The 21,241-nt window shown below is 43.2% G+C and overlaps 1 protein-coding gene across 3 annotated transcripts; it reads left to right on the forward strand.

The window, feature by feature from the left end:
- The first annotated feature begins 279 nt into the window (after positions 1-279).
- On the forward strand, positions 280-20,889 carry LOC117142790 (putative epidermal cell surface receptor). Of its 3 annotated transcripts, none has more exons than XM_033306987.1 (10): positions 280-426; positions 1,810-2,227; positions 11,350-12,641; positions 15,505-15,790; positions 16,000-16,632; positions 16,695-16,937; positions 17,308-18,333; positions 18,859-19,884; positions 20,113-20,337; positions 20,402-20,889. In XM_033306987.1, the coding sequence occupies exons 2-10, from the start codon at positions 1,903-1,905 to the stop codon at positions 20,407-20,409; spliced, it is 5,064 nt and encodes a 1,687-aa protein (XP_033162878.1). In that variant the 5' UTR covers positions 280-426; positions 1,810-1,902; the 3' UTR covers positions 20,410-20,889. The 3 variants fall into 3 exon arrangements, with proteins under 3 accessions (XP_033162878.1, XP_033162879.1, XP_033162880.1); XM_033306988.1 differs by having other exon boundaries at positions 1,813-2,227; XM_033306989.1 differs by lacking the exon at positions 17,308-18,333.
- Positions 20,890-21,241: the final 352 nt, after the last annotated feature.

Consider the following 21,241-nt stretch of genomic DNA (forward strand, 5'->3'; position numbering starts at 1 on the left):
CTACACCCACACTGGCAGACAGCAACAGCCTAGACACACCTGAGTGTGGGTGAGAGCGAGCGTTCAACCACGGGGTAATGGTAATGCGTATTATGTATTACGTGCGCGCTCTCACCTGTTGCGCTCAGCTGACGCGCGAGAAGGAGCCAGCCAGAAGAGAGCCAACTCAGTTGGCCGGAGAGCAAGAGCAAACCAGTTACAGGTTGGCCGCCTGCAGATGCAGACCGTGGTGAGTTGGCAATGCTTCCAGCCAAGATCCGTGCCGCCGGAGAGATCAGTTGGTGGTCGTGCTTGAGACGGAGCGGTTGGCCGAGTGCGATCGCATTACTTTGCGAACGATATATATATACATATAAACCGCGCTGCCCACAAACGTGGCCAGATAAGAGGAGATATATACCAATACCTATACCTATTTCTCGCCGGGTTGGTGCTAATCTTCGTTTTAAGCGTGCCTGCGTGTGTGTGTGCGGTTGTGATTTATGCAAATCTTTGCTTTCTTATTAAACAAACACAAGATCTGGTAGTGAAATAAACGGCCCAGCGGAAGAAAAGAGAACCACGACCGAAAACATTCCATTGGAAATACCGAAAACAAGTTTTCTCCCTCCAGCTTCGAATCGCTTATTCGCTGTTTGCTTTCTGCCATTTGCCACTTCTACAAAAAAGGAGTGAGAGTGAAATGTGAAATGCGAAATGTCAGTGCAAATAGCCATCAACTTTTACAATGACATCACTGGATGTTAGCCAAAACAGATATTAACAATTGGAATAAATAGAACCGCACGCCGTCTAATTGCCTTCGTAGCAACATGGCCAAAAAGGCTTGCAGCAAATTCTGCGGTCTGCAGCCGTTTTCAGTTGCAGTTTCTGCTGCTGCCGTTGGAACCGGTTGAAATATTTTGCTATCGCAATTTGGGTCTAGGGTTTTTGTTGCTGGCGTTGCATTGTAGCGAGTTGCATGAGCATCGACTGCCTTGCATATAAACAGTATATCTTTTCCTAGAGCCCAATTGGCAGCCTTTGTTTTTGGCAAGCTGGTTTATTTGCCTAGTTTCTGATTTGAATGGTGAGAAGTAAACATTGTGCTGGCGGCGTGGTCTGAAAAAAAATGAAAGATATTTATGAGCTGCTCTAGGATTAGGTACAGAAGTTGTAAATCTGAATTAAATATGCTAAATAGGTTTTACATATCGTAGATCTACACAGGTTTTCAAAAGTTCGGACACATTAAAAACTAACCAAAACTTTATAAAACAAAAGACTTGGGAAACGAACTTGCGTGAGTGGCATCGAAGAAGTTTACGCTTTCACACTAAAATTGGTCATTACATAAATGGGTGACATAGGAAATGCTTTAGAGAGGCGGCGTATTTTGAAAAGTTAGCTAATACATTTCTTCCATAGATCTATAAACTCTTATTTAGCCATTGATTGATTGAGCCAAGAGTAAGCCACCCCTACCATATTTCCAAGCTAATAACTTTCCAAGTTCCGCGTAGGGCGACCTAACAAATCACTCCACAAATCGGCTGGCAAAATATAGACTTGACTTGACACTTGAGAGATCGTTATTCAACCGACTTTCAACGGAAATGACAGCATTTGGGGTTACCAAAGCGACTCAATGACAAATAACAGAAACCGCTGCCACAGATGTCGTGTGAACTAAAATAACCGCAAAAGAAAATCAAGCACCCCAAAAGAGAAAACTAAATAATAACTAGTGAACAAAAGTCGGTAATGAGTTATCGAGACCCTTCGAAAGATTTAAAAGTGCATGTAATTTATTTAATTCCATATTTATAGAAGATTACTATAAATTAACAATAACAAGTGCAAACGTGTGAGAAAAAATCGAAGAGGAAAAGCCAAAAAGACGGAGCACAAACATAAACCAAAATGCAAACGTGTAGAAGAAGAAAAGCCTTAGGCGGCCCAACCACGATCATGTGGAGTAGAATGTGCCTGGCCACTCTCTGCGGATTACTTCTGCTTGGCATTCAAATTGAGCGTGCGGCGTCTGCGCCCGCAGGCGAAGATGCAGCGGCCACAACGATGCCACCTCTGGATACCACAACAGATGCCCCAGACGCCGCTCCAGCCACAATTGCCGCAGAACAAAGCAGCAGCATCAGCAGCATAACCACCGAGGCACCGGATGGTTCAACGACTTCCACGACGACAACAACTGAGGCGGCCAACAAATCCAATGCGACCGAAACTGGTGAGTCCAAGCCGAAAGCCATGAAAATTATAGATGCCGTCTAAACGCGACGACGCTCGCATAGATGGGGCATCTCATCCCGATCTCCGGCCAGACACTTTAATCCCGTCTAGCTCTCTGCGCCGTAATCAAATCTCGTTCTCTGAGCCACCAATTAACGCCGTGCCGGTGCGTGACTTCTGGTCCGCCCTTTTTACCCATTTCGTTTCGATTTGTAAGGCATTTCTCCATAATTATTTTCCGATTCGGTTAAATGGAGCGAACAAGAGAAATTGTTTGACTATTAATGGATGGAAGAATATTTGAAGATATACATAAACGGTTTCCTGTTGAATTACTTAGTTAATTACGCGGCATGTTAAAAGGGAAAATATTGAAATTTCCGGCCCTCAAGCTCAATATCGGAAACCTATTATAGAAATATAGAGAAATTATTATTCGTGTTAGAACAAGTGAATGAACTTAATTAAATCTTAATATATTCTACTCGTAGTACACTCAAGATACACAAGATATATTGAATGATGCTTATAATTCGTTACTATATAATTAAAAATAATAAATCAGATTAAATTCATTTAAATTTTTATTTGAATTGTGTTGAATGAACACATTAACATTTAGGTTATTAGGATAACTGGAGAAATTCATTTAACCAGATCATCTCAGATAGAATGATTAACTTTCACACACGTACCTTTTGTATAAACTTCGGTTAGTGCAAAAGTAAAAGGCTTCATTGTTCGGCGTTTTGTCAAAGCCAATCGTGTTTTGGAAAATAGATTGCTCGCTTAATAGCCGAGTTCTTGGCTGTAACAGATTTATAATTATCTTGAACGTTGTTTTGGGCTTAATGTCAGTTGCACACCAAACTCTTTACGGGGCAAGCACGCCGTCGTAAAAACTTGAATTGGTTTTTCATTGTTTTGATACTATTCCATCTAGTTTCATTGATGACTCGATAAAACGAGGTCTGGCAGGCCACACACAGGTCTAGATCGATTGAGGTTGTTAGGTTGTTGCCATGGCAAGTGGGAATGCATTGTTAAAAAGGGATGGTCTAAATGCCATGGGGAAGTTAATGAGATTTAACAGCAAACATTGGGATGATGGTAAGGTAAGCCTTCACAAATTACTCAATTTAAATGCAAAGCAGCCAACTGTCATGACTCATGCCCTTAACCTACGTAGTACGTACCATAATTTTCAAGTAAGCTTTGGTAAATTTTGGGTGTTAACTTTGTAAAGCAACACGGAATGTCTTTTCGCGGGGGCTAATTATATAAGTATGTGCCCAGGAAATTAGCTATAAGATATAAATAGCAATTAGTCATTGACAGATGTGATAAATGAAACACCTACAAACTTGGAGAAGAAACCGCACCTGATTACATTTTAAAATGGGTATTTCAAGTGATGCTAACTCTTATTTTGCTAGGCGTTGAGTGGGTAGCTAGTGGATTGAGGATTTGGATTTTATAATTAAAACAAGCACATATGTATTAGCAAATCAATTATTGGGCAAGACTTTAGACAGTTGATAAACTGGTTTTGTGTTATAGTTACAGCTACTTAAGCAATAAATATAGAAATACAGCTAGACTAGATCTCAACGAAATCATGAAAGTAAGTCCAAAATATTCATTTTAATTTTTAATAAAACTTTCGTGTTTTATAAAGCACGTCTTTTTGGGGATATCACGCTATTATCGACCCTTTTTTGTGAAAAACCACAATCCAAATAAAACATTTAGAGGCCAGCAAATTGTTTTCAATCGTAGGAAAAAAATCAGCAAAGTAATACTAATGAGTTGGAAAATTGCATGCCACAACTGGCTGCAGTTGTACTTGAAAGTCGAGTACATAAATCATTTATGTTAATTTTCAGTTTTGCGGTCTGTTTTGGGTGCTAAATTATGGCCTTGATACAGCGCGGGCAGAAATTTAAAAATGCAGAAAAAAATCCTATTGAGCAATTTTCAATGCGTTGGCATTGCAAGTCAGGGACTGCACTCGAAATGGCTTGCCAAAAATAAATAAATATATTTATAGGTATGCACGAGGTCTCTTAAAAAATAATACGTATCACGAAATTTACAAAATTCAATAACGACCTCAATCAACAGGCCAACTTGTCTGCGGCTCACTTTCTTCAAGGGAAAATGTACGGCGGGCAAAAAATAACAATAAACAAAAATGAAATGTGCTGAGTGACCTGCTGTTTTATGGACTTGTTGATTGTTTATTATTATTTATTACAATTCATAGCAAAGTGAAATTTACATATTTCTGGCACGACTATCGTGAGTTTTTTTGGTATTCAAAATCATTCCCATCACTTGCACTATGAAAAGATGGTAGTTAACATTTACGCGAAAATATAAAGTTTTGCCGAATGGAATACACCGAACTCCGAGGTGCAATATCAAGTTCGTAGCTTAAGTCTTTTGTTTGCCGCGCCCATGTGAGCATCTTCTTCACCTTCCCTTTCATGTTTATTTATACGCTGTTGTTTACCCGTTTCATAACTGAGAATTTCTGCAGAACAGGCAGGCAGACAGTCGTTTGTTTTCTCGGATTTTTCAAGGATAACTATTTCAGCGGAGTGTGAGAAACATATTTCTTTGGAGGGTGTGGCAATTCGGTGCGTGATTTCTGACTTCAACTGACATTAGCTGTACCTTTCGCTTTGGGGTTCATGCTCGATTAGCTGGCGAATTTCATGGGACCGCTATAATGAACCGATAAGTAAAAGTAGCTTAAAAGAGCTTTTCAACCGGCTAGTTCGACGAAATACGTTGAGTCGTATGTGTAGAGTGACAAATACAACAACAGTGCGCGATTGTTAATTGTCTGCCGTTAGCCGGTGGGCATTTTGCCGCAGTTATTATTATTGTTTTGTACATTGACACTCAACACAGCTTCAGTTTGAGAGGGAGGCGCGTGAAAGTGCAGACAGCGACAATTAACATTTTGGCCATAAAAATGGCTCTTTGGATGTTTCGTAGTCAAGTGTCGAAAAAACTTTTGGGCTTTGAACTTTAAGTGGGTTTTCCACAGCGGATTTGTTGGCTTTCTCCGGCCACAGCCTCCCATTCAGCAGAACCAAACGGGTTAGGCAAGTGAAAACCCGGCCCGGCCTGGCTGTGAACTCAATCGCATTTATGTCAGGGGCGCAAATCAAAATACAGGCTAAAATTTAGCTCAATTGTAACTCGTTTGAAATATGCATTAAGCAATGGCATCAATTCCACTTACAGTAGTATCATGCAATTCCCTCCCTGGTCTAGACGTGCGTTGGCTGGCTTGCATTTTTCAATTAGATAATTTTCATGCATGTGTATGTATCTTTTTCTCACCTGTGCGCGCAGTGAGAAAAATGTAGCACAGAAAGGCAATATGCGGCTAATTAATGCATTTTAATTGCGAATAACTAGAGTCGAGTGTGTGCTGGCCAATTATCTGTGTCATTGAACGGTGCTGAGAGCGGCAAATGTGGTCAGGAAGTTAGAGCTTAAGCGGGAGCCTCAAATAAAAGAATGGAAATTAATGTAATTACATGTTCTGAATAATTTTACTGTTGTTTTGAGCTGAAAGATTAACTAAGGGGAGTTATATTTCCCGACACATAAATATGCGGAAGAACGAAGTTCTTGTTAATTTGCAGATCAACCACCCATATAAAACCATATAAGCATGTATTTATAATCTTCAACAAAACGATTGGAAATCTTATTAATCGAATGTCTAAATAATATCATTTATATACTAAAACTGTAGATCAAGTAATTAAGTAAAAACACAAGTGGCCTAATAGGAACGAATAAAATATAATTTGATATATTAAAATTAGTAAACTTTTTTACAGTATTTCCTAGGTGTTACATAACTTTTATGTTATTCTCATTCAACTTGATTACTAAATCGATATTCCGAACACGTTCACAATACATTGTAAGTTTATCCCCTAAGCCATCTTGTTTTCGCCGCTTGTGCCATTCGATTGACCTTCAATTCGGAACGCACTTTGGCACTAGTTACAAGTCAGCTAGTTGACGGTACAAAAGCCACACACACTGGCGGCTTCAATTCCAATCCAAACTCCACTTCCAATTCGATTTCATGGCCGGCCAAGCAACTCGCATTCACTTGGCTAAAAGTGTGTGGTGTCATTCCATTGAGATCGGATACAGATACAACTAGAGCTGCAACTACACACCAGTTAAGTGGCGTTGTGTTTAGTCATATTGTTGTTTATACTCATTTCTGCCAGAGGTCTTTGTCTCGGCTCCTTCAGCCCGAACTCCAAATGGACAATGACACGCGCTCTTGGTAGTATTTGAAACTTGTTTTGCCTTCAATCGGGTGAGCCTCCTCCTCCCACTCCCACTCCCCCCCACCACATTCTTCCCCCTTTTAGCGGGTCAAACTGTATTTGTGTTGTTGCTAGATGCACATGAACTTTCGAGTTGAAAAAGGTTAAATACTGGTTGGGAAATAATTTTGCTTTATTGCCGAACGGTTTGACTCGTCTTCCCCTTTGCTTGTTAATGATATTGTTGTGAACTGTTGTTTTTAATGGTGTAGTGGAATTGGAATTTTGCCCTATCGCAGATGCTCTTACATACCTGACTGACCACCGGCCATTTGTTTGAGTATATATATTCTTTGTTTCCTTGGGTTTTCTCTATGGTCTGAGCACATTTTGTATGTCATTAGCCAGATAGAAAGGCCGATAAGATGCCAAGAACGATTTGGGTTAGGAGCAAGTTCAGTTAACTGCAATTGAGATGAGTTCACGATAATGCTGTGTACTTGGTTCTTTTTTTATGAATCTCGAAGTTTCTTCTAGATGCGGAAGCAAATCATTCTTAAAATTATCACTTTGAGGTCTTTCCGTCAAAAAATGATTTCTATATCAATGTATAATTTTGTTCATTCAACATGCGCGCCATTGAGAGTTAACACTTCGTTTCACAAATTTCCATACTCGTCTTTTGTGGAACGTCATTATTGTGAACAAAGGCCGCGCAATTTCATTAACATCAGCAAATTTCTAAAACAAATACAATAGGAAAACCTCCAAAAGATGGGCTTAATTAAAACGAAAATATAATCGAAATTAACACCCAAAAAGAAGCGAGTGAATTCGAATGCAGGCAACATCGTGGATTGCGTAATCAATTCAAATTTGTTTATGATTCGAAACTTAAACCGGACCACAGCCAACAGCTGCATAATACGTTTTGGATTCATGGCACACTCTAAGCATGACCGTTACATTACCCAAACCCCTAAAAAGGTAAAACCTTTCCCCTTCCCCCCACTCTCCCCCTTCGATTGCTATTGCCGGTTTCATTTTTGTTGACACTTTTTGCGCATTACAAAACTCGGCCAACAGGGCGATGATAACGGGGCAGGGGGCGGTGACAGGTATGCGGGGATAAGGGGCGTGGGCATGGTCATTAGGCAGGAACCGTTTTGAAGCTCTGCTTCCGGTTGGCCACGTTCAGTGCTGCCAGTACACTACGCGACAAAACTAAAAATATAAAGTCTAATAGCTGGGAATAAGATTAACGAAAATAATGCTGGCTTTATGTTAGTGGGTCAAAAGTGATGTTTACTTAAATCACTGAATTGCTTAATAAATTGTATTCTTTAAATAGTATTTTTGTACAGAAAGGAATTTACGGCTTAACTGTGGTTTGGGCTTTTTAAATTTTCAATCGTTAAGCGGCATTTCATTGTGTGCTGAAAGGGTCTTGCATTGAGGTTAAATAAATTGACCATGAAACTCTTTCCCTATTGCATATAAAGCACATTTTCAGACATAATCAACTCTAGATCAATGGCAACCATTACCCAGAAGAAGAGCCACAATCCCACCTAACAAAGACATCCGGTTTGCATGCATCGCTTCATGGCAGCTTGTCAATTCTAAGCACATCACTTATGGGCTCTCCTTTGCCGCGTTCCACAACCCCTGATTTAAAAGTGATCTCCCACTCCTCCGCAGAACCGTCTGTTCATTTGTTTGTTTGCGGAGCCGCAGAACGTGCGGCGACTTAGAAAAACCGCAAATGAGTTTGAACTACCGGACAGCAGTTTTGCATTTCTGCATAAGTGGCCTGTCCTCGGGTGATGGTTTGCGGTGCTGATGGTGGTTAGCATTCGTTGTCGCATGCATATATATCATAATCAAGCTGGCTGACCGGCTTAGCGTTGAGTCATAAACTATGCCAAGTCAAAAGCCCAGAAAAAACTGAGGAGAAAACTCAAGTTTGTTGTCTGAGTCTTTCGTATGCAGTCGCAAGAGTTGCGGATGAAAACACAATGCATAAACTTGCATAACGGAAGGGCAGACCACCAAGCAAGTCCTATCTGTGCAGCATGTACCAGCATGGGTATATATTTATATAGAGGACGCCCGATCGCGCTTAACGAGTAAGAGACAAATTGTGCGCCAAGTAAAAACGGACAAAACAAATGGAGTGGGAGCTCGACGCCGCAAAAGCCCTCGAACAGTTCGCGTATTATAAACGACTAACCGTGACAGCAAGACCGTCGAATAACCAAGACCCAAGAATCAAGAACCAAGAACAGAGCTCCACCACTGCAATGGCAACCCTAGCTGGAGCTCGAGATGTGGAGCTGGAGGCTGCCAGCCGCAGCATAACGAACTCAAATTCAAGGTTCATGTCAGTAACCCTAAGCTCCAGTCCCGGCATAACAATAAAAGCAACAGCTAAAACATAAAACATACATACACACACATAAAGATGTTCTCTCTATATAGAAATCGACTAGGGCCTCTTTCTCCCATTCACTCTGTTGACTAACGAACCGAACTGTGTTTTGCTAGGTGCCATGTACCCTTTCTTTTAAGAGGTATATCGATTTGAAAAAGATTTAGAAATATTGCATATTGAAACACGATAAATAGTTTTATTGCCAGGAAAGAAATCACAGATACATTTTGTAGGGATCTCTTACTAATAATAGTTTTTTTACTTATCAAATTTAAATCGGTTCTCAGTGAATGTTCAAGTACTACCTTCTGTTTTCATTTAATCTAAATTTTATGTGTATATAAGTTATGTTATGTCATTTTCTTGCGATTAAAAGGTATTCAACTTTCGGAGTTAGCCCTTTTAAGAAGAATTCTTAACGCTAAATTGGCGTTCGCTGCATGCCGACTCTGACTGCGAGACAGCCTTTGAATCTGACTGACTGACTGCCTGGAAGCGTCCAGTACCAAGGAAAATTTCATTTCAGCTCTCCATCGTCGTATTGGAGCGGCGACAACTGTTGCGTCTGCACCAGGTAACAGGAACAAGAAGCTAGGAGGGACTAGGGACTAGGCACTAGGGTCTAGGGATTAGGGACTGGGGACTAGGGCTTATGGTTTAGGGGACCGCTTTTATGCCCATTACGACGCACGCATGACAGTCGCACTCCCCCTCCACCCACCACACTTCACGTGGGCCTGTCGAGCCGGAGGACTTGACTGGGTAAATGCCGTCCCCATGGGGTCGCCGTTTACTCCATTCCAGTTCCCCTCCTCGAAACCTTCCATGAGTCAGAGACGTGTGTGCGAGGGTTATTTACCATTCCAACTGGATGATCGAGTGCCCGAGTACGTTGAAAATTGCAGCTAGACCATTTTAAAGTTATTACCGGAATGGGACTGAAGACAGAATTCAAATGGAAATTTTTGGAATTCCTTGACAGCCAGGGTAATCAAACATAATTATGTACCAGCTAAATGAATATTGATTGACTAACTTACGAGATAAGAACCTAAAACTGGAGGATCGGCGGTGGAGGAAAAGGTTTCCCAGCTATTTTCTTCTTCAAGATCATTTCCCATTCGTGTGCAACAATTAGCAATCAAGTTCAAGTTCCCATTAATGAATTAAGTCTTAATTGAATGTTCCTGCGAATAGTCTGCGAGCTTGGCAGAAGCAATCTTGAATCTCGTGGCCATCCATGGGCGAGTCAAGTGTTTTCTGGTGGTTTATTATAAGAACTTTTTCAAAGACCCCTTACTAAGGTCGTCTTTTATTTATGACATGAGTTGTGCGCCCCGAAACTGTGCCCGAAAACAAATGTAATTATATAACAGAGAGAAGAGAAAATCACAAAGAACAACAAGTTGCCGGGTCTGCCGCGTCTGTCTGAGCCCACAAAAGAGCTTTACAGGCCAACATACTCGAGCCAAAAGAAGCTGAAAGCCGAAGAGAAGCAAGAATTATATCATACAAGATGTGTATTGCCTGATATTTTGGCTGGGGCTTGTCCGCCCGGCTCTTCCGAGAATGGTTCGACCTGCGGACGATGATTCAGCAGGCAGAAGACTCAGGCAGACGGGGCTTAATGAATACCTTGCAGATTTTGTAGAATTGATGCTGCGGCCAAAAAAAAAAACCGAACGAAAAACAGAAATTACGTTTCAATGATGGCGTATCCAATGCGAATTGCGGATGGCGATGATGATAATGATGACGAGACGCGTGAGATATTTCCAATACTATCAACGTGGTTTCCGCTAGAGTTGCGAAAGAATTCTATCCGCCAGTTACCGTAAATGTGGGACAAAGCCTTAGAGTTTGTTTACCCCACAAATGACTCAATTCCGGAACGGAATCACAAGGAATTCTCTGCACAATTAATTTGTTTACAGTACCTCATAGTTATAACAATATCAGAGTGATCCTAATAAAGCAGGTCACTTTGCCTTGCTGACCCACATTTAAATTTCACATTATATTCATAATCACGTAGTAATCGTAAAAATTAAAGATTTAAGGTTTTTTTGGGCTTTTATAGGTACTTAAAAGATAAAAATAAAAGAGTAAAGAAATTAATTCATTTAAAAATGTTTAATTTTAATTAATGGTTAAATGGTCAATGTTTTTATTAGCTGTTACAAGCTTTTACCGGAAGAAGTGAATCATTAAATGCCCAATTTCCGCGTTCCATTTTAAAATACTGAAACGAAATAATTAATGCGTATATACTGTTAGAAATAATAATCGAACGAAATCGTATATATCCTATAACTAATTTCGAAGCAATAAAAACAAGTTGAAAAATAAAAAATATATTGTTTTTCTTTCCAGAGTCCATGACAAGTGGCCCGGTGGCAAGCAGCCTGCCAGAGGAGACCAGCATGCGATCGACGAGCATTGAACCCATCACCTCCACGGAGCCCACGACAACGCCCCGGCAGGAAACGGAGGGACCCGATCAGCACATAGTCTTCTCCAACACGGAACCAGATCAGAGCCACATTCAGCACATTCCGCTGCGGGATGAGCATGCCGAGAGCAGTGGCGCCGACGATGCCACCACCGAGATGCAACGGCAGCGCGAGCAGGATCAGCAGCAGAATGAGCTCAATCAGATCTCCAACGAGCAGGACGATGTGGTCAAGGATCTCAACAATTTCCGACATCCGGCTACGCTTATAACGGCCAGCAACAGCAACAGCGAGGAGAACGTCGAAATCGAAAGTGACAAACAAGTTGAGACAACGACGACGGCGGTGCCGGCAGCAGCAACATCCACATCCACAGAGGCAACAGGTACACCGGCAACAGGTACGCCAGCCACATCCACATCCACAGTCCCGAACGAGCGCGAAGAAGATCCCTATCATGTGCATATACTGTCCGAGAATCATGATCGCCTGGCCGAACACGAAGATTATCAAATGCTCTCGACCAGCACCGAGGAATCGTCAACTACCACTACCACTTCGACTACTACCAGCACCACAGAGTCGGGCCTTGTGGCTGGTATTGTTGTCAGTCAGGAGAACAAGGCAACCGCTGAGCCATCAACTGCAACCGAGTATACATCCACATTCACAACAACTGCAGCAACAGCCGCAAGTTCAACCACATCACGAGCACGCGCCATGCATATGAATGATCCAGAAGATGAAGCGGCCACCACAATAATGCCGGACAGCGAGTCGGGCCCAGTGATTAACATTGTTGAAGGACAACACATGCTGCAGCAGGAGAGGCAGCAGGAGGAGCCGAAGGATGAGAAGGAGGAGGAGGTGGTCAAGGAGTCGGAGAGCAGCTCCACCACCGAGGCGTCGACCACCACCACCGAGCCATCGCCATTCGTGGCCTTTGCTGGCGAGGGGCGATCGGCGGGTGGCGGCAATGATATTGAGCTGTTCCTGCACCACAATGCCTCTACCCACGAGCAGCTCATGGATCTCAGTGATGTCAGCATGGACGGAGATCAGAACGAGGGCAGCAGCACAACACAGAGCAGCACTACTAGCACCACCACGACCACTGCTCAGCCGGAAACGGAAATGCCGAAAATAGTGGAGATCACCGCCAGCGGGGATACCATGCAGCGGGAATGCCTGGCCAACAACAAGAGCTATAAGGTTGGTATTAAATGGCATAGAAAGCATTTAAAACTTAGTTAAAAACTATTTTTATTACAAAAATCAATTATTTATATACTTCCCATTAACAATAATATGCATATACACACGATCACAGAGGAAGTCATTTTTAAATCCGTTGCTCTCAACTTTTTATTTAATCTTTGACATTTTCAACCGTCTGACGTCAATGCACAGATCTGGTTGTTGTTTCACATTCATTTTTATTGATGGCAGGGGAGAATTGGAAGCATTTGTCTAAGTCAAGTTTGACCGAAGTGCCAGGCCGTATGACAACCATCACAAAAAAACACAATAGAATATATGACAGATCCTGACGAGGAGAGAAAGCTGCGTCTCCATCGACGACTCCATTTCCCTGTCGGCCTGCCCACTTCCTGGCACGCAACTCCAATTTGCCTTGTCGTCACCTGGATTGCATAATGGCAACGAGTTTGGTGCCCACAGTGAAACCGGTCAGAGCCAACTCAGAGTTCCAGCATCCAGCATCCAGCGCAGCTGCCTGCGCACTCCAAAAAAGTTGAAAAAGTCGAAAATATTTCGGTGAGCTTTCCCGGCTGCTGCTCGCCCAAGCAGCAATTATGCAAATATTTGCGCACCTTGATATTAGCAGAAAGAAGGGGCACAAAAACAGACAGGCTAAGGAAGAAAATTCCAAGAAACTGCTCACTGTGATTGATGTTGACATCGCCTCTGTGGTCGCGGATCAGCCCAACCCAATCTCCGCAATCTGGAGCAATCATCACCGCAGAGTGACGATTGCCGGGCATTTTAAATAAGTAATCAGACAAATATATCTCAGTTAGAACAATTGAACGTGAAAAATGGAATGCCTTATCGTTCAGCTGATTGAAAGCCATCGAGCACTTTGAATTTCAATAATTGCTACACGCTTTTTTTTGCGTCTGTCCAAGTGTGACGTGTTCATCAAACGTTGCACTCGGTTCTCTCCGCTTTGGGTAATGGCGCCCAGTCATGTTAGCTCCACATCGGGAGCTTTTGTATATATCCAGATAGCTAGACGTGGCTGGAGCACGCCTCCAGCTGCCACAACTTACTGACCAACCCATTTTCCGCTGCGATGGTGTGGGTTTTGTTTTAATTAAACGCGTGTTTGGCTTTTCTTTTTAAATACTCTAACTTAAAGTAATCAGCACACATTATTCAAGATATTTAAACAATTTTCATATTTTAACACTATGTTTAAAGTGCATTTTTTATAACGTCGTCCTAATATAATTTTCATTTAAAGATACTCTTTATAAAGAGTATTTGAACTTCGAGATTGCCCTGCTGCCTTCATCTTTTATTAATATCGTTTTTCTTAATCTTTTGAATTGTTTGTGTTGTAGTTTTCATAATCGAGTTTGCGGTCCACTTCGATATGAAATAATTTTTGCTTTCACTTTTAATGAATTGTTGTCGGCGGCTGATCGGACCTCCCCTGCCCCACGTTTATTTTTTTATAAATTGCCATCGATTGGTGGACACGTGCAACATGCCAAGCCGCATGCCGCAAATGCTTTTCAAGTGAGCAGCAAATAACTCAGAAAATACTCAGTAAAATTGCACAGTTTACCAAGCTTATTCGGGTTTTCTTTGCCAGTAGTTTATTGTGCCAAAGAGGGCGTTTTGGGGTTTTTTTTGGCGACGCCAAGGCTCAAAGGTTCACAGCAATTGTGCTCATTAGGTGCCATTTAAGAAAGGGGGGAAAATTATGGCCCCACAACAGACGGTCATTAAAAATTTCTGGCCAAAACAAAGGGGCGCGAATTCTTGCACCTGAGAACCTAATAAACGCGCCGAAAAACTGCTAAACAATTAAAAGAACAAACAACAGACAACAGTTTATTTTCCACTTCAACTTATGAACTTTGCATCAAGCTTGCGTGGGCTCCGTTGAAATATGACATATTTGGTTATTGGAGCACCGCGCAGCGAGCAGGAAATCTTAGACGGTGATTGCCTTCAATCAACGGGGCGGATGATTGATGAGCCCATTTGCTCTCACCTGCTTAGTTGGTTGTGCAAATTGACGTAATTTCTGTGCAAATAGCTTTCACACAGCGAAATGAAGGAAATATGTATTTTGACAAAAATAAAAGTGGCTCAGTAGGTTGATCTTTGGTCATTACCGGAATAAATTTGCGGTTGTTCTTGGTAATCAAGTTCATGATTATCGGTGTAATTTGGGGCTCTTTTAAGATAGTGAAAGTAGTGGTTAAAGTTTATTGTAGAATTTATAAAAATATAGGTAAATCCAAAGCTGTACTGTTTTATTATTTTGTTTATGCTATGTTTTATAAATAATTAAAATAATTTTTCACATTGTTGTTAGATAGTAAGATTATTATGGTCGTTTTTGTGAATATTCCTTGGAAAGTCTGTAGTAGGTTGAAGAAAAGGTTTCCGACCCTAAAAAGTATATAGGATATTGATCAGGATCACTAGCCGAGTCGATCTGGCCGTTAAACTGTCCGTTAATCTGTCCGTATCTGTCCATGTGTGTCTGTCCGTTTATCTGTCCGTATCTGTCCGTACGCCTAGGTACCATATTGGCATTTGTTATTTTTGTTATTTGTCTCTACTTTCTATCGATAGGCAAAAAATAGTTTAGCCATGCTAATTCCCAATAACCTATCACACAATAGCCAATCTACTTACTTAATTAATTTTTTTAATTTTACTATATTTTCGACAATCTTTTGTAGTTTTAATTGTTTCTAAATTAACAAATAGGCATTAAAATGGCATACCACGGAAGCAATTGTTGTTTGTGGTGATTTATTTAGTGGCTATAAGCTAAAGAATTCAGACTCTAACGTCTTGCCATTATTTACAGCACGGCGAGTTGATGGAGCGGGATTGCGACGAGCGTTGCACCTGCAACCGCGGCGACTGGATGTGCGAGCCAAGGTGCAAGGGACTGAGTTATCCGCGCGGCAGCCAGCGCAGCATGGCCAATCCCAACTGCCTGGAGAAGATGGTGGAGGAGGACGAATGCTGTCGGGTGATGGAATGCAGTGAGCCGCTGCTGGAGCCCACGGTGGTAGCCACAGAGGGTGCGGCACCTTCCACCAATAGAACAGAAGAAGCGGCTGTGACCCTGCCCACGACCGATGATGAAGGTGAGTGAGCGTACATATATCTTAGGGGCAGCAGCAGATGAATTAGCTTTTTGTGGCTTCGCTGTAGTCGTAGCTTATATGCATTCCCAATTCATTACTGTTCGGCCAAGCTTTTTAACATTTGCCGTGTTCTCTGTGCCCTCCATGAACATGTCCCATCCACGCCGCTCACGCCCATTGCACATTGCCACCACCCACCCACATTGCAGCCACGCCCAAGCCCCGAACTGATTGCCACTACATGGGCGGTGTCTATAAGTTCCGGGAGCGTCTGGAGATCGGGTGCGAGCAGATCTGTCACTGTGCCGAAGGAGGCATCATGGATTGCAGGCCGCGCTGCCCGGAACGGAATCACACGCGTCTGGACAAGTGTGTGTATGTAAAGGATCCGAAGGACGTGTGCTGCCAACTGGAGCTCTGCGATGTCACGCTGGACGATCACGAACAGCAGCCAACGCCGCTGCAGAACACCAACAACGAAGATCCAGAGGAGATCGACCCCTTCCGCTTCCAGGAGCAGGCTCGCGACGCCGGAGGCGCCAAGCCCACCTGCACATTCAAGGGCGCAGAATATGATGTGGGCCAGCAGTTCCGCGATGGCTGCGACCAGTTGTGCATTTGCAATGAACAGGGCATTCACTGTGCCAAGCTGGAGTGCCCCTCGAACTTTGGCCTGGATGTCCAGGATCCGCACTGCATTCGCTGGGAACCGGTTCCGGCGGACTTTAAGCCCTCGCCGCCGAATTGCTGTCCGGAGAGCATGCGTTGTGTCGACAATGGCACGTGCAGTTACCAAGGCGTCCAGATCGAGAACTGGTCCCCGGTCCCAGCCAACCTGACAGGTAAGATCGTGGCTTATTCACCTCCATTCCCATCTCCCTCGAACATGGTTTCTTTCACACAGGTTGCGATCAGCATTGCTATTGCGAGAATGGACGGGTAGAGTGCAGGGCAGCTTGTCCTCCGGTACCAGCTCTTCCTCCGGCGGACTTGCCCTGCCATCCAGCATTGGCCCGCCTGCTGCCCATTCCCGATGACGAGTGCTGCAAGCACTGGATGTGTGCCCCCCAAATCCCGAAAATCGGAGGTGCGGGTCAGGACGAAGAGACGGAAGCCACGTCAACGCATGCCTCGATTCCAGCAAATGGTAAATAAATGTGCATGCCATAATAATCCCTTTCTCTTCTGGAGTTTGCATGTCGTAATGAAGAAAGTATTTCCACCAAATCGCTTCATTTTCCTAGGCTTTGTCATTGAAAAATCATTTTTCAGTTTTGTATATATTTAGTTTGATATGTTTGTTTTGTTTATATGTTGCGCTTTTGCTCGCTGTCTTATCTGATCTCTCTACTGCCATTTTTATCGCGCTGACATGCTATTTAATTTCGTTTTACTTTATTTTTATTTTCTACGCTCATCACAACCAATTTCAATATTGTTATTCACGCAATGCATTTTGTAAATAATCAAACTACAACAACCAATCAATCAACCATCCAACATGCAACCGATAACAGAAACAACAACAACGACAGCGACAGCAAATAAATCGACCAGTACACCTAGCAAAGTGCCCCAAATCAAGAAGGACGAGGAGAAGAGGCCATCAGCAAGTGGCGCCTTCTATCCCACCTTGGATGGCAAGCCACCCAAGTCGATTGGTGGTCTTGGCATCTTCGAGAAGCCGGAAAAACCGGAGAAGGGCCACAAGAAAGTGCAGCATCAACAGCAGCAGCAGCATCAGCAGCAGGAGCAGCAGCAGCACCAGAATGATGTTATATTCGACGGTGATCGCACAGTGGAGCAGGAGGAGCCTTTGCCACCGAACGGCGGATTTGTGCCCTTCCAATTCGGCCACCAGCATCCTCATCAGCCACATCTTGGTCCGTATGGCTTATACAATCCCGTGAAGCCCGTTTACGAGGACTATAATCCCTATGAGCCGTACGACATCAATCCCAATGGCACACCACAGGGCAAGCCACCTCCAGTGCCCACTAGTCAGTCCGATTTGTTCAATATATTAGGTGCGGAACAACCAGGGCACCCGGTTCATCCTGGCCATGCTGGACCCCCAATTCATCCTGGGCAAACGCAAAAAGACAATCACAACCTGGGTCCGCAAGTTAGAATCGAACAGATACTGCAGCACCTGCAGCAAACTGTTCCAGGTGGTCCGCCACCACCGCCGCCCCACCAGCAACACCAGTCACTGACACCGCAGCAGCATTCGCCGCAGCAACCAACTCCGCAGCAACATCCTGGTCATTATGTGCCCATCGTGCACAGTGGAGTGCCGCCGCCGCCACCAGGACATGGCATTGCCATTGTCGATGGCCAAACAGTGGCCTATGAGAGCTATCCAGTGATCCCGGGACTGGGAGTACCACAGCACCATCCGCAGCAGCACCAGACGACCCCGCAGCAACACTTGCAGCAGACAATCCTGCCTAGCTCGAGCACCACCTCCGGACTCTCGACGCAGGCTAGCGAGCACAGTCTGCACCAGAACCAGGACAAGCTGGCCAAGCAGCAGCAGTCAGGTTGAACAAACTATTCTAGACACCACCACACTCCTTAGATCTCCTTTACTCCGCTCAGCTATACAGCAAACAACAGAAACACTGCGACAGGGTTCTACTGTACTAACTGAGACAACACCATCCACAAAAACCAACAACAGACATACACACTCATCCATCACAAGCACCTACACACCCATCAGCACAAAAGATCATCCATCATTAACATGCTTGCAGCTAATCCGCAACTCAAGCAATTTCAATATTCGGGCTACAAACACTAATACTTAAACTTAAATCTAAGTCAGAGATGAGCACGTTAAGATCACCGTGGGAAACTATCATATTATCTTCTTTAGCTCTAAAGTAAATTAAATTGATCAATATATAATTTTTTAAAATTTTTATGAAACAACAATTTTAGAGAATTAGTTTCAAAGGAAAAGTATAAACTCCAATTGTATGATCTATATGCCTGCTTATCTCTTTCCTTAACTCTAAAAATGATTTACTTTGACATCGAAACTTTCTTTTAATCATAACTAGGAGCCAACAACCTGCAGCCTGATATCGAAGTTCACACACTGGAGGCCATCGATCCTCGTTCCATTCGCATTGTCTTCACCGTTCCCCAGGTCTATGTGAACCTCCATGGACGTGTGGAGCTGCGCTACTCAAATGGACCCAGTAACGATACATCCACTTGGGAACAGCAGATCTTTGCCCCGCCCGAGGACCTCATTGCCACATCCCAGATGGAGTTCGATCTGCCCAGTTTGGAACCAAACTCACTGTACAAGGTGAAGATCACCTTAATCCTTCGTGATCTGAACTCGCAGCCCACGAGCAGTATCTACACCGTGAAGACGCCGCCTGAAAGGACCATCACTCCACCACCTCCGTTCCCCGATTACAGGCCAGACTTCCAGGACATCTTCAAGAACGTTGAGGATCCAGAACTGACGGTCAGCGAAACGAACGCCAGCTGGTTGCAGTTGACATGGAAGAAACTGGGCGACGACCAAATGGAATATGTGGACGGAGTTCAGCTGCGCTACAAGGAATTGACGGGCCTGATTTACTCCTCAACGCCTCTGATCCATCGCACGTTGACCAGCTACACCATTCAGAACCTTCAGCCGGATACGGGCTACGAGATCGGGCTCTACTACATTCCATTGGCTGGACACGGAGCTGAATTGCGTGCCGGGCACATGATCAAGGTGCGAACTGCCCAGAAGGTGGACGTGTATGGCTTCGATGTGACCGTTAACGTGACCAAGGTGAAGACCCAGAGTGTCGAGATCTCATGGAATGGAGTGCCCTATCCGGAGGACAAGTTCGTGCACATTTATCGTGCCATCTACCAGAGCGACGCTGGCAAGGAGGACTCCAGCGTCTTCAAGGTGGCCAAGCGGGACAGCACCACTGGTACCCTGATCATGGATCTCAAGCCAGGCACCAAGTACCGCCTCTGGCTGGAAATGTACCTGACCAACGGCAACACCAAGAAGAGCAATGTTGTCAACTTCATCACGAAGCCAGGTGGTCCAGCCACTCCCGGAAAGACTGGTAAGTTGCGGGAAGATTAAGGGTAGAAGTGTTGTCAATGGAACATAATTCCGTTTCAAGTCTTGCAATTTTTCGAAGGAATATGTAGAGGATTTAAACTATTTGGTGAGGAGGAATTCAGTCTTGAATTTAAATTCCAAAACGCCATATTCAGCTTATTAACATTGGAATTTTATATTTTAGTTTAGTGATTTAACAATTATTCTAATTCGACTATGCTTTTAATAGGAAAACTCCTAACCGCGGGAACGGACCAACCCGTGGGCGATTACTACGGCCCCCTTGTGGTGGTTTCTGTGATCGCCGCTCTGGCGATCATGTCTACTTTGGCCCTGCTACTGATCATCACCAGGAGACGAGTTCACCAAACGGCGTCCATTACGCCACCACGAAAAAGCGACGCTGCCTACGATAATCCCTCATACAAGGTGGAGATCCAACAGGAGACTATGAGTAAGTAAATCTCAAAATCCCAATAGACTCCACCAGTTTCTAATGCTATGATCTTGAATTCCAGATCTGTAAATGACGCACAACGCCCTGCAAGCAACTAGTTTAAAAGCAGATTCTTGTAAATATTGAAGGAAATGAATGTGGAAGAAAAACTCAGTGTCAGTAAAGGAATATAAGTGAAATCCTGAATCAATCAGATTAAATCAGATGGAGCAAGCAATTTTCTGAAATCGGCGCAATATCAAAAACTTTGTTCAAATCGAAATGGCCGCCATGTTGATTGTAGTGGTTAAGTAATCTAAAAGCACATACCTTTTGTTAAACAATTTGTGACTTGTGTAAATAGAGAGAGATTGAGACAGAAGCAAACACCCTATAGAAGAACCAATTGACAGAAGCTCCACAACTCAAATTGGCCTCGCTGGGCGTATCGATTCTATTGGCGATTTCAAAATGCATACGAGTTTAGTTAGTTTAACTTGTAAATTGTAGCTTTACACTTATCGTAATTAAAGGGCGCATCAGCATCAACAGAAACCGCAGCACCAGCAATACGATGCGTTCTTCAATTAACAGTCCATAAATATTTAAATTAGCTTTTAAAACGTACATGGATATGCATATGTATGTGAGTATGGATAAATAAAGAAAAGATAATAAAACCCAAGCAAATGTATCTTTTTTATCGCCTTGAACCATCAAAATTGTGTTGAAGATACAAAGTATCTGATCTTCTGAATAAAGCGTACAGCATTCAAAAAATAAGTAATGAAAAATACCTTCTACTTCAAAAAGCTTACCTATATGTCAGTGTTCTTTTTAAACGACAGCTTCGTTGATACGAACAGTAAAAAAGTAAATGACTAACGTCGCGTTTTTTAAAAAATATGTATTATCCATTTTA

The sequence above is a fragment of the Drosophila mauritiana genome, chromosome 3R (genome assembly GCF_004382145.1).
Source record: "Drosophila mauritiana strain mau12 chromosome 3R, ASM438214v1, whole genome shotgun sequence".
In the NCBI taxonomy this organism is placed as follows: Eukaryota; Metazoa; Arthropoda; class Insecta; order Diptera; family Drosophilidae; genus Drosophila; species Drosophila mauritiana.

Excerpts from the sequence above, each read along its gene's own strand:
- LOC117142790 (XM_033306987.1), top strand. The coding sequence starts at position 1,903 with ATGCAAACGTGTAGAAGAAGAAAAGCCTTAGGCGGCCCAACCACGATC. Across the intron at positions 12,642-15,504 it reads CCAACAACAAGAGCTATAAG|CACGGCGAGTTGATGGAGCG; the intron begins GTTGGTATTAAA and ends CATTATTTACAG. Across the intron at positions 16,633-16,694 it reads GGTCCCAGCCAACCTGACAG|GTTGCGATCAGCATTGCTAT; the intron begins GTAAGATCGTGG and ends TCTTTCACACAG.